This window comes from Zosterops lateralis (genome assembly GCF_965231275.1).
Source record: "Zosterops lateralis genome assembly, chromosome: 2".
NCBI lineage: Eukaryota > Metazoa > Chordata > Aves > Passeriformes > Zosteropidae > Zosterops > Zosterops lateralis.
Genome location: NC_139763.1, coordinates 43,556,520 through 43,578,910, shown reverse-complemented (window position 1 = coordinate 43,578,910; position 22,391 = coordinate 43,556,520). Strand labels below are relative to the sequence as shown.

At 34.1% G+C, this 22,391-nt stretch overlaps 1 protein-coding gene across 1 annotated transcript in view; it reads left to right on the top strand.

Moving 5' to 3' along the window:
- Positions 1–22,391, top strand: part of GPC5 (glypican 5) — a gene marked incomplete at its 3' end in the record, with an annotated part of 589,849 nt that overhangs the window by 189,676 nt on the left and 377,782 nt on the right. The window contains exon 6 of the mRNA XM_083855586.1: positions 1,530–1,650. Within this exon, the coding sequence (XP_083711712.1) occupies positions 1,530–1,650 (121 nt within the window). The remainder of the gene's footprint in view (positions 1–1,529; positions 1,651–22,391) is intronic.

The window sequence follows — 22,391 nt, the reverse complement described above, 5'->3', positions numbered from 1 at the left end:
TTTCTGGTTACTGCAGCATTGTTCAGCTGGAATTAATTCCTTATTTATTCATATATTTTGTTTCGTACAAATGACTGCCAAATATTTTTTTTAATGTTTTTATGTTTAATTTTACTTTTTTCACACTTAGAATTACCAGATTTGTTGACCCAGCCCAAATTGCTGCACTAAGCAATGGCCCAAGACTAGCAGGCAGACTGAGGATTTTGTGCACAACCCTATACACCCTTTTCCCCATCCCTTCAAGGTGGCAAATAGCTCCATTGCTACAAGACAGCACAAAAAGCTGTCTGCTTTAAATCAAAATAACACCTTTTCAAGAATATGAGCCATTCATTTATTTAGTGTGTACACTTCCTCAGGAATATCCTAAATCTCATTTAGGATGATATTTAAGTAAAGATCAAGGACAAAATATTGTTGTTATGTGGAAACCTTGTTTTACTGAACTGCATTCATTGTTTAGCATATATGCAAGCTTTTCTGCAGAGCTAAGAGGACCTGTAATGTTTTTCATAAAAGAAATTTTACAAAATTCGAATATGCTGCATTGTCTGCACTTATATGTGGATCTAATGGGCAGGAATTAGGCATTTCTTCACTCTGATAAGGCTATTTCCTTTCTTTTTCTTACAGCATAACAGCTGGCAAAATACTTTTGAGACAGAGACATATAGAGCTATCTTCTTGTAGAGTACACTGAAAAAATATAGCATATGGAGAGTATTTGCATAATGTACAATATCTGTGATGAGAAGGTAGATATTCAGTTTTTCTTGCATAATTTGAGTATTACATATAATACAGCAAGTTGAATGAAGAATTGCTTCTTAATAAGCTACAGAATCCTGCTTGATGGTTAGTTTATTTACTGTATTTTGAATTTTGATGTATTGTAAACAATGTTCTACTTACTCAAGCAGTTCTTTTTTGAATCAGCTTATATCTGTTTTTTACTTCATCTTTTTATTTACCTATATACCAAGTACATTTTGGCCTGCTCTTATATAATTTATGTAATGTTAAATGATTTATGCACAGTGTGGCTGTTTTCTTTCAATAAATATTCTGTCTGCACATGCACTCACAAAAGCACTAGAAAACTTCAAGTTTATTTCTGAACATGCAGCAAGTATGGAATCTGGAGTTTGTTTTAAAAACCTGAAATGTCACACATTTAGGCGACCATCATTCTTGTTGTATTTAGCAAAATCAAAATGGAGCATAGTCTTTTAACACACACAAAAAGGTATGCACTGGGCTGAATGTTTCATACTGCAAAATGTAGATAACTTTCCTTATTAAAGTTTTCAGTAAACTTAAAGTGCTAATAAATAACAGAGCTTTGTGGAATGCAGTAATTATATTTTGTTGCATTTCTTTTTTGTGAAAAATGTGTACAGAAAATTAATGCATCTCATTAAAGAGGTATGCTGGTGCCATGAGAGATAATACAAACTAGAAGATGACTCTCAGAGAGTGGAGTAAGTTACTAAACCATCTTTATATGTGTTTCTGTTTTAAACTAGCTATACACACCGTGTGGTTGGCAGTGGAATCAAAGCTCAGTCTGCAAATCCAGAAGTACAGGTGAAGGGAACAGATCCTGTAATAAGTCAAGTTATTGACAAGCTGAAACATGTTATTCAGGTAAGATGCTTTTTTCTATGGATACAGTATAGTTCTAACTACCCCTGTAGTAATGAAAGTATTAATTTACTGTACCATGAAGGTTAATTCAAGTTTCTGCTGAGTGCTCATCCACAGCAAAACACTAGTTGCTCTCTGTCTCACTTCAGTTATTAAAAATTATTTAGTTTAAAGGCTTGCATATGGCATAGAAGTGTATGAAATGAGGCTCTGGCTGCTGGGCCATCTGTACCTGCAAGTGCCACAGCTCGGCATTGCAGTGAGCATACAGAAGCACAAACAGTATGATTTAGGGATATTAACTGGGTGCATGTGTTTAAGTAACAATAAAACATAATTTCCCTCTTCCCTCTTCACTAAATCTAGGTTCTTTCTTAACTTACATTGCTGCAAGGTTTTTGGTTTAGATGCCAGGTAGAAAAACTAGGAAGTTTGAATGAAATTCACATGCCTGCCAAACGAGTTGGTGTTTGTTACCTGATGTGCATATCTGTGAATTACTAAATTTTAAGCTTACAGGGAAGTCAATTCCAAAATGGTTCTGTACAATCATATATTGTAATAAGTTTACAGGATTACAGGTATGTCTGGTTACATGCCACATTTATATGCACAGAAAGCCAGAACTAGAGGACAAAACCTTAATTCTGTGGAAGGCAACAGTTATTTTGTCAATAGGCCTGTATTTCAGTTTAAAAGTAGAAATTTTGTACTGATCTGAAGGCTCCATGACCAGACAGGTTCTACAGGCATTTCTTGTCAGTGACCCATTTTACCCAGTATCCTCTCCTCTGCACTGGTAAAAGGAGAGGCTACTTAGGGAGACCATGAAACTTCTCAGTTTACAGTCTCCCCTTCCTACCCCATTCCCCAAAGAGGAGAATTAGAGATATTAAATGTCTTCTCCTTGCCTAGTGCATTTAGATCCATCTAAGGACTTGCTTTAATTCTGTTTTTACATCTTCTTGTCAGCTTTTAAATGCAGTTTCCCACGTGGTTTCTGGAGTTGAAATATTACTGATAACTTCACAGTAAACCCTCTTGGTTCTTACATCTCTAATTGTGAACAATAACTCTTCTCTGACAACAAAACAAAGAATGATGAAATAGAAAAAAACCCCAAAAAACAGAAGAATTTTATTTCCATAAGTAGTGTTGTTTTCTGGGAGAAGTGGCATTAGTTTTGAGGTTCAAAGGCAATCATTATTCTTTCCTTCTTAAAAGAAATATCTTTTTTATCCCTCCAGCTTCAGCACCATGCTTTTGTCTCTCTTCTTTATTAAAATGGCATCTACCATAGTGGGAAAATCAATGCAATTTTCTCTACAAGAAATGCCATGATTTAATTAATAGCTACAAAATACTATACAAAGATAAACTTTGTAAATATTGCTTGGTAAGTTTCAAGGTCTTTCATCTATCAGGAATGCTTTCTTCTTTTTATATTAAAACTGTCTGTATAGTTTATTGTGTTGGTTTCCTCTAGAGACTTGAAGTTGTGTTGTTTTCTCCTTGAGTGAGTACCTAAAAGAGTGGAATAGAATATTTCCATTATAAAGTATTTCATTTTGAGAGCTTACTTGCCCTTGTCCCTAAAGACCTGAGTGGATCTTGGGGAAAAAGACATATAATTTGCATACTGAAATGCTTACTAACCTCCAAGTATATTTTCTTTCTGTGAGATAGTTTCTCTCCTTGTAGCTCTAAGTATGAAAATAGGGTCAAGGGATAAAGAGAGCATCAAAGTCCTTAGAGACCTGACATATAACTGCTTTTCCCCAGGAAAAAGAAAAGGGGAAGGGGCTGAAGAAGCTGCAAAAAAGCTTTCTTCTTTGCCATTTACTGCTTGGGAAAGGAAGATGAGGAGTGTAAATTAGAGATTCAAATACAAAAGATCACCTTTTTGTCCTGTATGATATGAAAAAAGATGAATCACATATTAAGCTTACAATGGGCAGAAAATTAAATGGATTGTGGTGATACCTCAGAGACAGACAGTCATACTTAAACCTAACACACTATCCAAGCTGTATTACTGAACTTTAAAATTTTAAATAGCTGACTTAGTAGGAGCAAAACATATTGGTCAAGTTTTTAAAAACTAATCATGCCTAAAATTTACAAAACTATGTGCTTTAATTCATCTTTAGGGTGAAAATAGCGAAAGGGCAGATATTTTTGAGATCCCTTTCTGCTCATATTTAATGTTAACTTAGGAAGACAGATCAAGACCATTCTGCCCTGCATACAGAAAAGGACAGATTTCTTAGCATCTCCTTTTTTTTTTTCTGTTGGATCTACGAAGGCATAAAAATCCAGAGCAAAGAATTAGCTTTAAAATATGTAAATATGCAATGTTTAAACTCTGTTTTCCAAGTTCTCTCCTGTTGAAAACTTTAAACCCCTGAAATCAACCCTTGTTGCATAAGTGACAGTATCTCTTTTCAGCAGGCTGTAGTTTCTGGGCAGTTCGCCTTTGTCAGAGACTCACAGTAATCCTCCTTTTTCTGTAAATAGTGGATTTACCAAAAAATCAATAGAAAGTTTTGATTCTGTTGGACCCCAACAGCTGTAATCTGTGCCCTGGACTCTGCAGGCTCATATTCACAACAAAGTGCATTTAGAGGAACTGATATGAACTCTGCTGAACCAGTCAGTGCTGAATATGGCTTGGAAAAGTCACCTTCTTTTGTAAAACTCCCTACTTGTACAGACTGGTGTTTTGGAGAGTTTTAAATGATGGACTCTTCTTCATTCATTTATCTTCACAGCAGGAAAATTATGGGTTCAGTGCATATCATTTTATGTACTGCAAACTGCAGCTATCGCTCTAATAGTTAATCAAGACAAGCAGAGTCAGTTTTATATGGCATAAATAGTAATGGGAATTATTTTCCTTTCTTTCCCCAATAATTTAAAACCACGATTAATTAATCATTCCTGCAAGTACAAATACCAAGGCTATGAAGTAAGTGTGATATTTTGGAGTTGTGATTACAGGCAATTTGACTTGGTCTTTTCAGTGTGTTTCTCCTTTCAGAAGACAATCTCAAAAAGATATTACTTTTGAAAGTAGTAGACATTACTTAGAGCTTGTATTTACAGGCTAAATAAAGTCTTCCTCATTTTAAGAAATCTTCCCACAGCAGAAGATACTCCTTTGTCTGACTATCTAAATTAGCCAGGCTAAATCTCCCCCTGGAGATCTCCAGAGGCACCTACCATTACTGACTACACTGGAAATTTAAATGCTTCTATCAGGATAAATTATTTCCAATTTCTAGGTGCAGCAAAAGACATGTCTGAACTTATTTGGAAAAGATGCCATCTTGCACTGCTATACCACTAGAGTGCTAGCTGATATGCATAAAATAATATTTACCTTCTCCACAAAGGGCTGCAAACTGTCCCTAATGGAATTGATGCTTACATTCCTTAAAGGAGTAAATGCCAGCACTTCATATGACATTAAATACTGGTGACAGTCTAATTTTTCCTTTACTACTTGTCATTATTATTATATGGTGAGCACTCTCTTTCACCATGCTGCCATTTGCCCGTTTATCTGTCTCAAAAAGGTTGCAAAGACAGTGAGATGAGACTTTGTTTTGACACTGATTTCGCATGCTAACAATTAAATTTTCCATCTGCATTTTTTAAAGCTTTTATCAATATACCACAACACAGCCAAGTTAATATCTGTTTTTGTAAGAGGTGTTCAAGTATGGATTGGAAATGGGGATGGAATATATTACCTGAATCCTCACCCGCTCATACAGAGAACCATGTTTTGAAATTATTCATACACAAGGTGTGGCACTTGCAGTTGTGCCTACTTACTGTAGTGTTACGATAACCACCTAGTAGCTAAAACCTCTCTGCCTCTTAAACTAGTACCAACAGCTGTATCAATGTCACAAATTAGACATTTTGATGACTTTTTAAATGACTGAAATGCAATTCTTTCTCATGGAATGAGGGAATTCTCGAGAGTACAGCATTAGACAGATAGTTTGACACACTCTTCAGTAACATGCTCTTGGAGACTCACTTTCTAAACGTTTCTTTCCCTTTCTCTTCTTAAATGCTTTTTGTTGATATAGAATAACTTGCAGTTTGTTCCTTTCAATAACGGGTAAGTGGGAAGCAAAATTTCAGTGCACTTTATGCTGCATCCATTTAGTTTTCACTGGTATTAGAATTGCTCTCAGCTGTGTTTGCTCCTAAACTGCCTATTTATTTTTTGTTGCAATAGAAAAGACTTCCTCACGAGTTTGTTTTGTATTTAATATTACAAATGCATATCTAAGTGTTAATTTTGCCTTAGATTTCGTTTTTACTGGGTTTTCTTACACTTTTTGGTTTCATCCAAAGTTAGAACAAACCTGCAGGTAAAGAATTTCTCAGTATGTTGATTATGTTATTCTTTTTTTTTTCCCCAGTGATTTGTTGACATGACTTCTTTGTTTTAATATTTATTTCTGGAAGTAATGCAATTACTTTTTGTACTTAATGTCTTTTTGAAATCAAACCCTTGGACAAATTCTGGTTTTGGTAAGGCATGATAGTAGAGTACTAGTGATGTAGGGATATTGGGATATTCCTACTTGACAGAGAAGTCTATTTCATATTCATTGTGTGAGCTGTTCCAGTCTTTTATCCCCTCTATGGAGAGCTGCCTCTGACTGCTGGCTGGTGCCAACAATAAGTGCTTTATTATTACCACTGCATGTAAAATATTGGCAGAATTCCTGTAAAAATATTAAGCAGCTAGAAATGAGGTGGGAAATTATTTTCTGAGTTTCATACTCCTCCCTTTTAAAATATACTTCAACTTCCAGCCTCAAAAGCACACAAAAGAGTGCAGGATTTCTGATGCTTTTGTCTCTTGAGAGTGAGAAGGTTTTCTTCACACATGATGATACCAAAGGTATAAAACCTTTTTGTTGCTCACAAAGGTGGTCTTTCTGTATTTGTAAGTCAAACACTAGAAGTTATATGAATATTCTGAGATGACTATGCCTTGGAAAATTATGTGTAAACTAAAACCTACATATGGTTTACAGGTAAAAGGCAGGAAAAAAATGTGATTAGGAGGGTATGCAGTTTAGCTGATGCATCTTCCACTGCTGGGATGTTTAGGAGGTAAATTGAGAAAAACAGTCACCAGCCACATAGTCCTTCTGATCAGTAATTTAATTAAAACACCACTAATAGTTTCCCTAGCTTACTTTGTTTTTCACTAACTAGATTACCAGAGTTATTAAGAGCTAATAAAAGTCTGTTCATTTAGAAATTATTTTTTGTGAAGTATCTTTTTTTAAACAGGATGTATGCTGAAATGTAGAGTTGCACAGAGCTTTCTGAAATAATTTGCTGTTCAAATTTGTACGAAACTCTTAAAATGGGCTAATAAAAAAATCCTTAACATTTGATTATTTGTTATTTTTCTCCTTGCATTTCTTATAAAGCCTTGCACAGTGCATAGTGAGAAAACATATTTGTTGATGCAGCAGGGAGATACTGTCAATTCTTATCCATTTTGTGAAGAAAACAGTGGCAGAGAAAATAAAACAGCCTTTTCTAGCTACTTAGGTGGATAGTGACACTAGCTGAAGTATTCATTATGGTGAAGATCCTATCTACAAAAGTCTATTTTGCACCTAAATTGTTTGCTTTTATAGCTGGTAAAAATTGCTTGTGTTAGGTTTTTTAGCAAAACAGAACCATTGTTCTACCTTCTCATTTATAAGTGAAATATTAAGAGAAGGAGAGTTTTGAGATTTGAAAGTGCCTGGGGTAGCTCTACCTGCCCCTCATAGAGACCACCACAACCCATACACTGTTAAAATATGTCCTTCTGAAACTGATATTCTTATTTCATTAATAATAGAGGAATATTCTCAAACTGACATGCTTGGAACAACACATTTGGTAAAAAGGGAAGAGAAATGTAGGACAGTATCAAATAGGGCTTTAAAAAATTTAAGTTAAGCAGGATATCAACTCTCTAGTCAGAAGTGAAAATCAAATAGTGGCTCTTACTTATGAAATCTGACACATATCACAAAGCCTTCCCATAGTTACCTTAATTGACAGCCTCTTAAGAGCAGAGGCTCAGCAGTTAGAGAGAATAATATCACATCAGGATGGAAAGTATCGACAAAAATTTGAGAAGACGGTTACTGTTCCTGTTAGTACTAATTAATGACAGATATAATCTGTCAACATCTCAGTAACATTAAGAAAATACTTTGTATTCAAGCAAATACATTAAAAAGGTAAAAGAAAGGTGGAACAGTAACTGGAGTTAACAGTAGGTACCGTAAGATGTGCCATCTTGTACTGGTCTCGTCAGAACCACAGAAATTCCTATGTGAGAGGTTCCTCTAGGCTGACATACCAAGGGAATGAGCAGGATGGGCTAGAAGACCTTTAAATGTCTCTCCCAAGCCAAACTATTCTATGATTCTGTCGATTCCATGACTATACTATGTGAACTCATATGCTATTAACGCCAGGTAATACACATGGGAAGAGCTGTCGTAAATACTATGGACATGAAAAGATGTACTCAACAATTATAAAACAGGAAACACAAAGGGAACAGGCTTCTTTATCATCAGTGATCATAAGACCATTTCTTAGAATATGTGCAACAGTCATTATGCAAAACTGTGACATCTAAAACAAAACAGGTACCCTAACAACACAAAACAGCTAAAAAGGCAGAAGCATTTCAATGGTTAACTGTTAAGAGGAAAATGTTGCTGGTCACAGACTTTCTGGCCTGAAAAGTAATGCATCCATTTTGAGCATGTTGAATGTTTCCTATTTGAGACAGGCTATTTCCTTTTGGTCTCAGTCCTGGGAAATCCTTGGAGGCAGTGACCTGTGGAGAGCAATACAGAGCAAGTCATTTGCTGCAAGCATCATTATAATTTGTTCTCCTTGTCAGTTTGTAAAATAAGCAATGTGTTCTGTAGGCACAAGAAATATCAGTCTGGAAAGCAATCTGTTGCTCTGAAATCTTATAAACAGAAATCTCACGTTATCTATGAGGGCTGTGTGTTGCCTAAAGAACTCATCTGCTCTCTGGAAGTTTTGGAAATTGCGGAAAGCAGCAGCATAGTACGGAGCATTCAACTGCTTTTGAACCCTGTGTGTCTGAAATCCATGTGGATAACACAAACCGTATTTGAAACTGTATCATGTAGTTTAAGGTCACAAATTTTGCTCAGCACAACTCTGGTTTTGTCTTGAGAGAGTCGGTTGGCAGCAGTTGAGGAATCAGTAGCAAAGGTGAAGTATTTAATTTGCATGAAGTCTCAGCAAGGCTGTTCAGGACTATGGATTAAAAGGAAGTGTCAGAAACAAGCTGTGCTGTGCATTTTTTAGAGCAGTTTTTGTTTCAAGAGAGAATACAGAAAAATACAAATATATTCTGGCAGACCATGGTTATGTGCTAGATTTGTGGGTAAGTTTCTTAACTTCTCTCCAGTTCAGAAATATTACACTGCTCTGTGTTTACCTGATTGATAAATTTAAAAAACAAAACCCAAAAGAAGCCTGGTAAATGTGCTGATTCTAAATTCTTTCTAAAACAAGCATACAGTAAAAAATACATTCACAAAAGAAAATTTGTCAAGATAGAAAAAATAATAACTTTGATAGTAACCTGATTGAATAGACATTTATATATTTCTTTACAAGACAGATTAGCTATTACTTTGGAAAAAATATTTTTTCAAATTTTGCCTTTAAATAAACAGACCAATCTTAATCTACTTTAGTAAACAGATTGTGCAGGCAAATTTAAATTCTTTAATGTGATCACTTCTTTAAATGACTTTTCAAAACCTTACATCTTAAAAGTAATATTATCTTATTTGTTGGCTTAAAATCAGCATACTTGTCAGTTCCTTAATGCTGTGTTTTGGCTGTTTTAAAGCTTGTCTGTGTCTGATAAGCTTCATCTTTAAGAGCAGACAGAAGAAAGCTTTGAAGAAGATCTGAACATTCTGCTGCCAGATACCCACCCTAACTTGTTGGCAAAGCTCTATCCTTGTAGGTCATAGTTTGTAGTGAAAATGGAGACACCTCTTTCTCATTCCTTCTCTGGAACTGTTGATAATGGTAGCAAGTGCTGTTCTGGTAGTGGGACATTGGTGGGACACCTCTGCTTCTTCTTTTTCCTGCACTTTTCTCTCTCAGTGAGTCATTCAGCTTGATCTATGGACTTCCTCACTGCACTGATATAAACAGCTGTAGGATTAAAAAATCCCAAGCAATGAACAATTATTTGGAACTCTAAAGAGAACCTTAAACCAATCCTGTATCTGTAAATTCCTAAACAAAATATACAGACCCCAGTTTTTCATATATGATGTTTTGATTAGAAACTTCTCTTCCTGTAACTTCCTTGTCACTTCAGTTGAGAAAAATCATTAAAACGAATCACTATCCTCATCTAGTTCACTTGACATGTGATTACTGTATAAATCTTCTCATAGGTTCACTGGTCCATAATCCAGGCTATGCAAATGATGACATTTTGTGAGGACTAAAGACTTTTACTGATAGAAATACTGTAAGCTAACTTTATAAAAAGTGTTTTCCTTTATTTTCTGCCTGCTAATGGGATAAATATTTGCAGTGAATACAGAACTGTCCTATCCTTTGTCTACAATTCTTTAAATATTATTTTGCCAGGTCCAGTTTTCCCTTGTCAGCTTCTTATTTCTGCTTCCTGACCCTCCCCAGTTCCCCTTCCTCTTTCAAATAACCACATGGTTTTCATCTCATTTCATAAAACACTTCCCTGTCATATTCAACATTTCTTTTAACAGGTATCTGACCTTCTGTGTTTCCTGTTGTTACACAGGTCTGGGACAACGACAACACAGCTCAAAAGCAAGAATGTTGTTTCACAGTCAGGCCTAAAACTGAAAAAAATTAGTTTTAAATATCTGAACTGTCTTACTGGTTAGCTACTGACTAGTCATGCGGGAAAGTAAGAGAGAAGTGTATTATAGTCTCTGTGAAAACTTCTGTCTTGATTGTATTGAAAGATAGGGAGGCATTTTTAAGTGCAAAAAGTGAATGACTATGATAAAAACCACAGTGATAAGATTGAAAGAGGCTGCAAAATTCCAATTCTGTTACCTTGAACTATAATTTCCTTCTTAATGCAGCTGACTTGCCCTAACTCTGCCTTGCAACAGAACTATTTACTCAGGTCTATGCTAAATTTATCCAGGCACACAGATCTGGGCAAACAAAAAACTGCAGCATAATACATCAATAAATGTAACAACATTACTTTTTAGTGTGAATATGCAAACTTCTCTACCAGACCTGTACCACAGTAAGGCTACTCTTTGTAAAGCTATCCATCATTAATTTCTTTATTTCTTCATCCCCTGATTTAACACCCTTGTCATATACAGAAATGTAACAATCTGATTTCCAATTCAGTCTCATGCAGATTTTGAAGAATCGGGTAGTATCATAACCATGGACCATGGCATTCAGTAGTTGCCTGGAAGCGGTTTTGGAAGTTTTTTTCATTTATTGTAATAATTTAATCCATTTCATCTGAGGTTTTCCCACTCTCTATTTACTATTGTTCTCCTCTATAATTTCATTCCTTAGAAGTCCTCCTCTAAACCTCTGTACCTCCATGCCACAGTTCAACATTACATACTTAGTACATATTTTCTCATAAGTGTCAGTTCTTCCCCATTCTTCTGTTTAAGAAGTCTTTTACAACCTATTTGAAGCCCTGTTTGAAGTGCCAGCCATCTGGTTTCTTTACAGTTCAGCTGCAATTAGTTCCTTCTGTAAGAGCTCTCTTAATCTCTAGTGTCTACTGTTCTCAATTAATCAGGTTGTTTTTTTTTTTCCTTGCACTTTTTCTTCAATTTTAGATTAATATTGTTCCTCTACTTCTGTTTTCGGAGCCATATGAGATTCTGAAAATATGTCAGTAAATGCTACTATGGAGGGCTTGGTCTTCAATTTTCTTCCTAGCAGCTTAAATGTTGTCTTCAGAGCTTTATTGATTGGTTTTATATAAATCTACGTGGTTGTGTGTTTTTGTATAAATCTGCATGTACCCTTAATACTTCTTCTTATCCAAAAATTATTACTTATCTTATCTACACAACTTACAGAATTCACCATAGCCAGGTAAGGTACTGTGGTTTCTTTAGTTACTACATGTAATAAGAGTGCATTTGTTATTGCTTTTGCTGCTTATACTGGCATTCTGTGCAGATCCTTCAAGAAACCACTTGTTTGATTTTATTTCAGCCCTTTTAAGGAAGTCTTGTGTGAGGAATGTGCTAAGATCAGGGTATAAAGTTAGGATTTAGCTGGTGAAGTGTGGATATATTCATTTAGATACTTTTTAGAACATACCATAATAATCAAGGAACAGACTTGTCTCCTTTTGCAATCCCAGATCACTGGGTTGGGCAGATTTAAGTGTATTTTTCTGCTGGATAGCAGCAGTTAAACTCTGCAGGTGTTGCAAACAGGCACTTGTATTTTTGGTGTAAGTAAAATTAAATCTCGTAAAATAGTCAGCTTGATATGTCTTGGGGCTTATATGTGAAGAGATCAACTCATAAAACATCAGTTTTAAGAAAATTGTTTTCATGCACATCAGTAAAAAGATGTGTATCTTCCTATCTAGGAGGAAATCTCTTCAGTTAGAAAGTTTTGTGTGACAGAAGTTTTATCAAGAAATAATCATATATGAAAACATAGCAAATAATGAAATAGACAGTGGGGGAATTTTGAGGGAGCATTTATTTGGAAGTTCTAGAAGAGAAAAAGTATTAGTTTTAAATGAAGCTTCTAACTGAAAAAAATGTTTTAACATCACATACTTTTCATTCCTTCTTATGTTTCCTATTTAATTCAATTTTTAATTTTTTCCTAAAACTGTTTTTCAGCATGAAGGAAAAAAACCCCTAGAAATAAATGATTTAACAGAAACAAAAAAATAAGATAAAGTGTTAATAATTGAAATAGAGGAACAAATAAGATGCTATGAATATTTAAATTCTCTTTTATTTTTCATTTGGTATTTGTATAATAGTCTCTATTATTTTTCCCTCAGCCATTCTTTTGATTTTTGTTTCCATATTCAGTTTTAAAAGACTTAATTGAAGATTTTCAATTTTGAAAAATTGCATAATATGGAGAACTATACTCTCATTTGATTATTTCAAGGCAATTTTGCTTAAGACATTTTGGTATTATAGATCAATGAGGAATGTCATCTGTGCACACCAAGATTGTGCTCTTTTCCACAGTGCTTCTATATTTTACAGGAATGAGTGGCTCAGATGAAGACTTAATTTTATAGAATTCTTTAAATTTTTATGCTGCTCAACTTTTTTCTCTTTTCCCCTTCTCTCTTTCTTTCTCTCTCTTTTGTTTGCCAATGCATTTAAAATAATAATGTTTCAAGCACTACAATGATTATTTTTGAGTCTTGCCCTTATTGCTTTCTAAGTTGTATGACAGTTTCATTATTCAGGCTGTGAAATATGCAAGTTCCTTCAGGACAGGAAAATAGCATATTGGTATTGTTTGTATTTTTAGAAAAATACAGAGTAACATGAATATCTATCACTACCTTGATATTGGAAAGTTGTAGCTTGGGTTTAAACCTTGAGTCATTTAAATCTGAAATCCTCTAAAATGATTGCTTTCTCTGCATGAAAGTGAAAAAAGACACCTCTAGAGGCACTTCAGGCTTGAAATGGTGTGAATCATACTTCAGATTGTCTACTTTTTTTCTATTGTGGCATTCTAGAATAACTACAGTCCAAACTGAGATACCTTTGTTGGTTATATTTGTCTAAGGATGACACTGAATTCTGTTTGCATTTGTTCACGTGGACCTAAGGCAGGTGTCTTTGAAGAACAGATTGCTTTTCTGCACCACAAAAATCCTGTATTTCTAAAACCTATTAGAAACTCCGCAGACATGTAAACTTCATTAAAACCCCCTGACAGGCTACTTTCTTGGGAGTAATTTGAATAACCACAGTTAAGTCAGGATATATTTTCACTTCAAAATTTTAGCAGAAATGCCAATCTTCAGGATTCTCATCTGACAAACATCTCAGTGCTCTTTCCCTTTTTGTTGTTTTCAGAGTTTTCTATAGCTGCTTTGGGTTGATTTGGAGGATTTATCTGTTTGCAGTATAAAATTAGGGACATGAGAACAACTCAGCTAAGGCAATGATTTTGAGTACAAGATGTATTTGAGTTGTAGAAACTCAAGTTAAGCTGTGAAAAAAAATATAACAAAGTGAGGATCCAAATCAAAATTGATAAGCAGAAATATAAAATCCTAGTGAAAATAAGAAACTCCATACAAAGGTGTTAGAAAATGCAGGGATTACATTGAATTTCCAGAAGCCATGCTGATCTAAACTCAAGAGTAAAATAAATACAAACAAAAATCTTCAGCAAGAAAAGTAAAAAGTTCTTTGAGCAAGCTGAGCTTCTGTTCATCTGTTGAGCTAACAAATATAAAAATTATTGTGGCATTTAAACAGTATTCAATGAGAATGAGGTTTTGGAAATAAAATGTAGATGATCAAGTTTAAGTAAAATTTTTTAAGTCTCAGTTTGTGCTTCTATACACCAAAAGATGGACCACACGAGCATAAATCAATTTATGAGAAAATGAGGAGCAAAGGAGAAAGCAGAAAATGTGCTAAGAAACAACACGTGTTTACACAGAGCCTGTGACTGAGCAATATAATATCTTGTCGATATAGCATTCAAACATCATGTTTAGAATCTTTGCTTGATGGAGTATCATAGAAAAATTTCTGTGCGTCAGTAAGATGGTTGCTAAAATGTTATATGAATTAAGTTTGACCTAGTTGGAGGAATAAGGATTATAGAGTTTGTAGTTAAGAAATTAAGTTCAAAAGAAAAAGAAGTAGGAAGAGAAAAAGTGCCACCATCTATATTCAAAGAGCCATTATTTGACTGCAGAAAGATTATTAGAATAGTTCCTCAGAGGTTGGCATTGCAGCCTGTACTAAATGATCTTGGCTAAAAAAGGTGGTGGTTTACAAATTTGTAAATGACAAGATTTGGCAATCTGAAGAAAAGTCAGATAATATAGAAATGACTGAAGGCCAGAACAACAGAAATAGAATGAAATACAAAAATATGAAGTGAGATCTTTTGCTGGACAGGCTTCCCATTACAATCAAGAAATTCTGTGAGGTTGAAAATGATGCACATTAGCTGGAGGCAAATGAGGACATCCAAGTCTGGTAATTGAACAAAAGATGAATTTGAGCCACCTTCATTTCCCAGTAATTTGGATTCGTAGAAGGCTTATTATTTTTTTCACAGCTGTGGCTCCAGAAACAGATTCTTATCACACATTCATCTTCTTCCCAATTATTTTCTAGATAGTATTTAAATATGATGACATATGCACTCAGGGAAGAGTGGAATATACCTGAGTTTTATTGGTTTAGTTTATAAAAAGATATTTCTAGTTTATATCTTTTTATTCAATCACAAACTAAATAAAAATGAAATTCGATTTTTTTCTATGAATTCTATATGCTAGTTCTGTAGATTTTTATTTTAAAAACTTATTTTATAAAAGCTTAATAATGGTATTAATATAGTAGTATATTTCATTGTGAAGAGTGAACCTCTGAATAAATACATTAATTGTTTATTTCATTAGTCCAGTTGCACTATGGTATTATATTCAACATTTCCTAATTTCTTTTCAAATTCTAAATTTAATTTTAGTATTTCATACTATCACAAGGAAAATATGGTAGTGAGAATTGGTATTTTCAGTTCTTTCTGCTTCTCATAAATACCTAAATATTTCTAAACAGTCTATAAATATTAAACTGTTTGTTCAAAAGTTGGATATGATAGCCTGATTCTTAAAAATAAGAGATTAAGAATCTCTCACCTGCTTTTTCTGTATTAGCAATGTAAAAAAAAGTTGGATATTTTTTAGAAAATGAGGATTGTGTTCTTTTGATGAGCTTTTATATGAAACCAAGATAATGGCTAGGACTTCGAAAAAAAGCAACACTATTTTAAAAATTACTGTAGTAGTATCTTCCACTTTCTATTGAATGCTTCTGAGATGCACAAATCATCAGTGCATCAGTTGATGAAGTGATTTTATTTCAGAGTTTATTTCCTTGACAGGATCAATAATCCTACTATTAGTAAACTCAGTAGAACAAAACGGCTCAGAGTATTCCCAAACGCCACACACTTCACTAAAATATATTAAAATTTTATTAGCATTAAATATCTGCTGACTCTTTAATAGTTGTAGATTCATTTTAACCATTTTATTCTCTATTGATATTTCAACATCTAATTTCACAATTACATAATTAAAAAAGGTAGAAGTGAAACGTAAGGAACTTCTCTTTACATTGGACTTTCCATATGAAGTAATTGCAATCAAAAATACTTCATGAAGGTGTTTTGAGAATATTTCCTTGCTTTTGCTATCCTATTGGCCATGAACATTTTAGACTGTAGAAGTGATGAAATTTGAGCAATTTTTTTTGTAAAACTCTTTAAGTCACATGAGTCTTTGTGAAACAAAAAGAAAAAAAATAATCTTGCTTTTATACCATGTCCAGGTAAGCCAATATATATGTATTTTTTTTCTACTGCAAAAAAGCTTTTAAATAAAAATCCTTTTTTTTTTTTTTTTTTTTTTTTTTCCATTGTAGAAATAAAGTTACTCTCTTAGAAAAAAACCAACTCTTGAGGTCTTAAGATACTTTCCAACACTTCATTGCTTGGTTAACCAGTTTTGAGATAAGAAAAACTAGAAACAGGTTTTGAAAAAGATGTTTAAATATTTATCACTAGTGTCTTTTTCATTCATATCAGACTTGATCAAAGGTCTTTTTCTCCCCTATTTTAGAAAGTATAATAATAATGAAAAGGGTTGACTACTTCTGTTATTGGCATATGACATATGGCATTCAGGTATTGTTTTATTTTTCTGTGTATTATGATTAATGTAAATCTGGATGTCTTTTGTTTAAAAAAAAAAGCTTGTATAATGCTACTAATAAATTTACTTTTACAAAAAATATTTAAATGACAATTCTGAAAAAATAGTTTTGAATTATGAGCTACTCAAATTTTGGAAATGAATTCAATTATTATGAATACTAAACTGAAAAAAAATTTAGTAGTATTTTTTGGTTTGGGTTAGTGTAATTTTTTCCTTAGGCATAGATTTACACAAGTATCTGCATTTATAAGTGACAATTATTCTTGCCCCAAATTTTTTTTAGTGTATGTATTTTTATGTTTTTTTTCAAACTGCTGATGAAATTTTTGTTTAAAAAAATGCTGAAACTTCATTCAGAAATACCTTTGCCCCTGGCAGTTACCAAGATAGTGTTTTGGAAAATTAACATAGCATTAACATAAAGTGACTGGTTTTGCAGACTATTCTAAAGAAGACTTCTGAATCTAAAATTAATAAAAAGAGAAATTAAACCCTTTTCTTCTTTAATTTCTTTTTTGCTAAGTGCTTATTAGCTTGCCCATATTGTTACATCTGTTGGAATAAGAATTATTCTGATAGATCTGTATAATCACATCTCCTTTATCCAATTTTTTCTTAAGAAATACTATTTTTTATTTTAATTTAATACAAGTAATTATTAGATAATAAAATTAATAAAATTAATAAAATTATTGTTTTTTCCTTTAAAATTTTGACTATAAACCTATTATTTATGAAAAGGCACAATATTTCCTGTTTATCACAACTAATTGTCTACTGATAAGAGCAAATTCAGCATCGCTCTTTAGTTTCTGATTTTAATGGGAGTTTGATTTGAAGTGTATTCAGTAAGAAAACATAATGTATGTGTTAGGAAGAAACCATAAAGGACAGTTTTCTTAATGAGATCTGCAAGATGGGAAATTATGCATTTCTAATTGTTTGTGAAATTTGTTTATTGTCTGTCTGTTAAGTTTTGCTTTCTTTCGCTATAAATTTTAATTTAATCTTGGTTCTTTAAGTGCCATAAATTAGCTTAAATGTATATGATGTTTACTGCAAAATGCTTTACACTAACACATCTTTCTTCCTCCCTTGGTTTGTTTGCTATTCTAAGATACTCTTCAAAATATTACATCCCCTTGTGTTGTGAATTCTGTCTTTCTACAGTTTGAATTTCTGTTGGGGATTTCATTATGGATGGTATTAAACTTTGGAAAATAATTACTCCATTAACATGAAGTAAATGAAGTGATGACAATGTTGTTTAGAAAAAAGATAAGCCTTTATTTTTCTTCCATGCTACATGTTTAAGGTGGGCATATAGGCACTAGTAAGACAGTATTGGATCAGACTCAAGAAGAGTTGCTAGAAATTAAAACTACAAACCAACAGCTAAAAATGGGCTCTTGCCACAGCCATCCTGCAAACATGTTGCAACTGTACAGCAATACACACAATCCAAGAGCAGCTCAGGCTGGTAGCATTGGAGCCTGAAGACAAATCATCACAGAATCATGGACTGGCTGGGACCACCCAGAGTGAATTGCCCAGGACTATGTCCAAACAGTTTTGGAATACATCTGAGATGGAGGCTCCACCACTACTTCACTACCCGTGCAAGTGTGTGGTCACCCCCCCAGGAACAAGGTGGTTCCTGATCTTGAGAGGGAACATCATGTGTTTCAGAGCATGCCCATGGGCTGCCACTGGGCACCACCAAAAAGAGCCTGGCTCCCTGTTCTTTATCCCTTTCTGGTATTCCTACACATTTAGGAGATCCCCAGAGCCCTACTTAGGCTAAACAGCCTCAGCTCTCATAGCTTCTTCTTACACAAAATATAGTCCAGGCACCTTATTACCTTAGTGGATTTTGTCCAGGATCACCTACCTTGACCTGCTGGCAACACGTGTAAAGTAGCCCAGAAGACTACTGGTCTTTGCCCCAGAGGCACATCTCTGGCTCAGTTCAGCTTGGTGTCCACCAGTACTCTCAGGTCCTTTTCTGCCAAGCTGTGTGGTCCCCAGCCTGCACTTGTGCCTGGGATTATTCCTCCCGAGGTGTGGAATTTTTTGGGGTTTTTTTTTGTTTGTTTGTTTGTTTTGGTTTGGTTTTTTTGTTTTTGGTTTTGGTTTTTTTTATGACTGTAACTTTGATACATACTTTGGAGCTGTGTATTGCTGTGAATTCATGAGTTCATACAGGCATGTCTTGGCAGCGTGTTTCATTCCAATGTATTACTGGAAATGAATCTGTGCACTTAGAAATAAATAACATGTACTTGAAGACAAAATGTAACTCACTCAAAATGTATATAAAAATACTTGGGAAATAGTGAATATAGATACTGTGCCTTCAAAGAGAAGTATTTAGATCAATCTTCAACCTGTAAACTCCAAAAGTGTTCATAAAAATTGCTATTCCAACTCTCCAGTCCATTGCACTCCCAGGTAGAAGAAAACAAAAATGTTCAATTTTCAGTGCACTAGTAATAGAAAATACTGTTAAGTGTCCTCCAGAAGTGTTTAGTATAGAGGTTGTCTCTGCAATATGCTATCTGACATGAAGAGGCAGAAAAAATGCATTGGTAAGTGTTTATAGCACAGTTCTCTCCTAGAAATATCTAAATGAAATTAAATTACTATCTTAAAAAAATCCTTTATTACAGTGACCACAGGGAGCAGTCTGTTGCTGTATTAGCAAGAAAAAGAAAAAGTGAAATGAACAGTAGAAAATAAGAAAGTAAAGCTATTATCAAAAGACCTTTGAAAGTATTCAGTCTGAAAAAACATTAATTTAATACTTCATGTTCCCATATTTTCATAAAATGTACATCTATTTCAGCAAAAGAAGAGAATTTGATTCCTGTCATGCCATTTTTTCTGTTATTTTTAGCACTGCTTTTTATGGTTTTTTTTGATAATATTTCTGAACTCACTCAAAATCTGTGTCTCATTTTACATAAGTTATTAATAGGAAACCAAGCAATGGTGAATACTGAAGAGGTACCCAAACTAACCAAGCTGTCTGCATCAGCAGCAGCTTGGAGAGTGGGCTGCAAGGATGCAGCCATGATGTTCCAAAGCCAACTGTCTATGGAATACTGCAGAGCAAAAAGTCATGGGAAAGAAAGGTGAGAGAATATTGAGAGGTGGGAAAAGGAGTGCCTGTCCAAACAGCATTTGCCAGCTTGCCAGCCGTGCTCTTTGATTTAAAGTTTGGAAGATCCCTTAGACTTTCAAAGACTTTTTCCTCAGCTGATGCCTCCTAATAGTTTGCCAAAATACCAGAGATCTGCTCTCTGCAAGAGCTTTGTTAGACCCTTAATTGATTCCTCTGACTTACCCACCTGCACTCTCTATCTTTTGGATTTCCATCCATTATGCAGTCTATACATAGTTTTTTCCAACTAATTTAGCTGACTGGAACAAGTCACTGTATAAAATACACTGGCAGTGTAGAATAAAGCAAACTATGATCTTCATAGAGTTCTTGGGGTTTTTTGGGAAAGAAATTACAATAATTTTATTGTTAGTGATACCTCTATATTCCAGTGCATTTAGAAAAAAAGAATGTTCTACTATTTTTCATAGGGTTTTGTAACAGTAGTGTCTTTAGTGCTACCTTGTAAAACCCAGATATGGTGAAGCTTTTAAAACATCTCTATATTTTTAAATATCTTTAAATATGTCTTCCTTTTCTTTTATAAGCATCTGGAAATTATTCTCTTGGTTTAACCCCAAACTGTTCTGAAAGGCCATCCATGGTGCCAAATACAAATGATGGCAAATTTGGCATTTATCTACCATGTTCAAGGGAAAAAGGAACCATTTTCATGGTAATACAGTGAGGTGCTTGGTATTTATGACTTTGCCCTTTTTGAAACACAGGAAGCAGGGGAGAGTTGTCTAGAAAAGTCTCATGCCATTGTTTGTACTTGCTTATGAATCTGACTGCATATTGATCTTGTTTCACTAGACTGTACTGTTATCTATAAATCTAGCTGACCTGGAAGAGAGCAATCAACATAAACTACTGGCTTCCTCCCATGCCTAATTAACCTTATTAACAGAATCTAGGAGAGAAAACTGGTAGTAACCATAAAGCTATCTGGAAAAGAAAAGATCATACTTGTTGCACTCATCACAAACAATTGATAAATTACATGCATTCATCTTTCTTACTTCTTTCTGTGTCTGAACTTATTAAAGTTTGCATACACTGGTTGTTTTCTGAGTGTGGTGTAGGCTGTTTGCCAGGATCAAGTTTTCTGTTCAGGTGCTCTGATGTCACAGCATTGCTACTCAAGATTTTGAAGTAATATTTTACTAGTTTATTTTAAACTATGTTGGCTTTAAAAAAGAATAATTTCTAAAAGGCACTAGCTGATCATCATCATCACTTAAATCAGTTCTAGGAAAGAGGTGAAATACCAGTTTGTAAGCTATGAGTTCATAAGTCATTACAATATGTACTATTATTAATGAGATCCTATGATAAAAACCTATTCCATGATTGTTATATTTTCTTTCATTTAAATTAGTTAATTTAATTAGAATATTAGCTAGATAATCCCCTAGATAATTATGGGGAAAAATACATGATAATTTATACAAGAAAAAAATAAATCTAGTTAATATGTGTTTCTGTATAGGCTTTCTTATCAATTTCTTTCATTTTAATAAGTTATATCAGTGTACACACTTAGGCACACAGATACAGAAAGCATCTTTATGCATAATTACTGAAATATCCTATATCATCTGTCTGGTTGTGTGGCTAGAGAAAAGTAGCTCTGGTGGAATTGTCCTCTGCTTGAAGGTAGCAGATAATAGGAGCCTCTTTTGTCTTCTATAAGGGAAAAGAAATGACCATTGTTTGGAATTTTATTTCTGGTTGTGTCCTGTTATAGTTCCAGTCCAATGCCATGAAAGTAAATTAGTTTACAGAAATTTTGGCATAAAACTGGTATCTACTCCTGTAGTTAAACATTTCCTGAAGAATTATTTTTAGTAAGAGAAAAAGCCGAAAAACTATTTGTTCAGCTCTGTATCCAATAACCTTCATTTCAATCACAGCTTTGCTTAGCAAGTCTAATAAAGTTTTGGCCCTTGCTGAAATAGCATTTACCTACATAGGGGAAAAAAAAGAAACTTGAAGTCCAGTAGGGAACAATTTTATGTGGTGATTCTTGTCAAACTAGCTGCGTTTACAGTGGAAGTGTTTCATTTGCCGCATGCCTGTCACAAATACATCAGTTCATTTCTTTATTGCCTCCTAAAAGAGTTTTTTCTTTTGCCGAAAGTTAATTTCTGCAATAGTTCTCTTTTCAGAGCTGCTCTGTCTGAAATGGGAAAAATGATCATTTCTGCTTGTTTACTTTATATGTTCCTGCAGGCTTTCTTACATTAGGTTTGATTGTTGCATTTAATTTCAGGAAGGCTTTAATTCTTTAAAGATGGCCTCACTTTTCAGTCACTCCTAGTTACAGACATCTAATAATTCAACCCAGTGCAAACAGTCCATCAGGTTTTTAACAACAGAACAATGACACACAAAAATGGAAATCCATATTATGAAAGAGGCCCTAAATCAACCCTTACTGATTAATTTCCCCTTTATTCACAAAGCCTAACTTATTCTGACTGAATCAATCAAAAAGCTATTACCTTCATA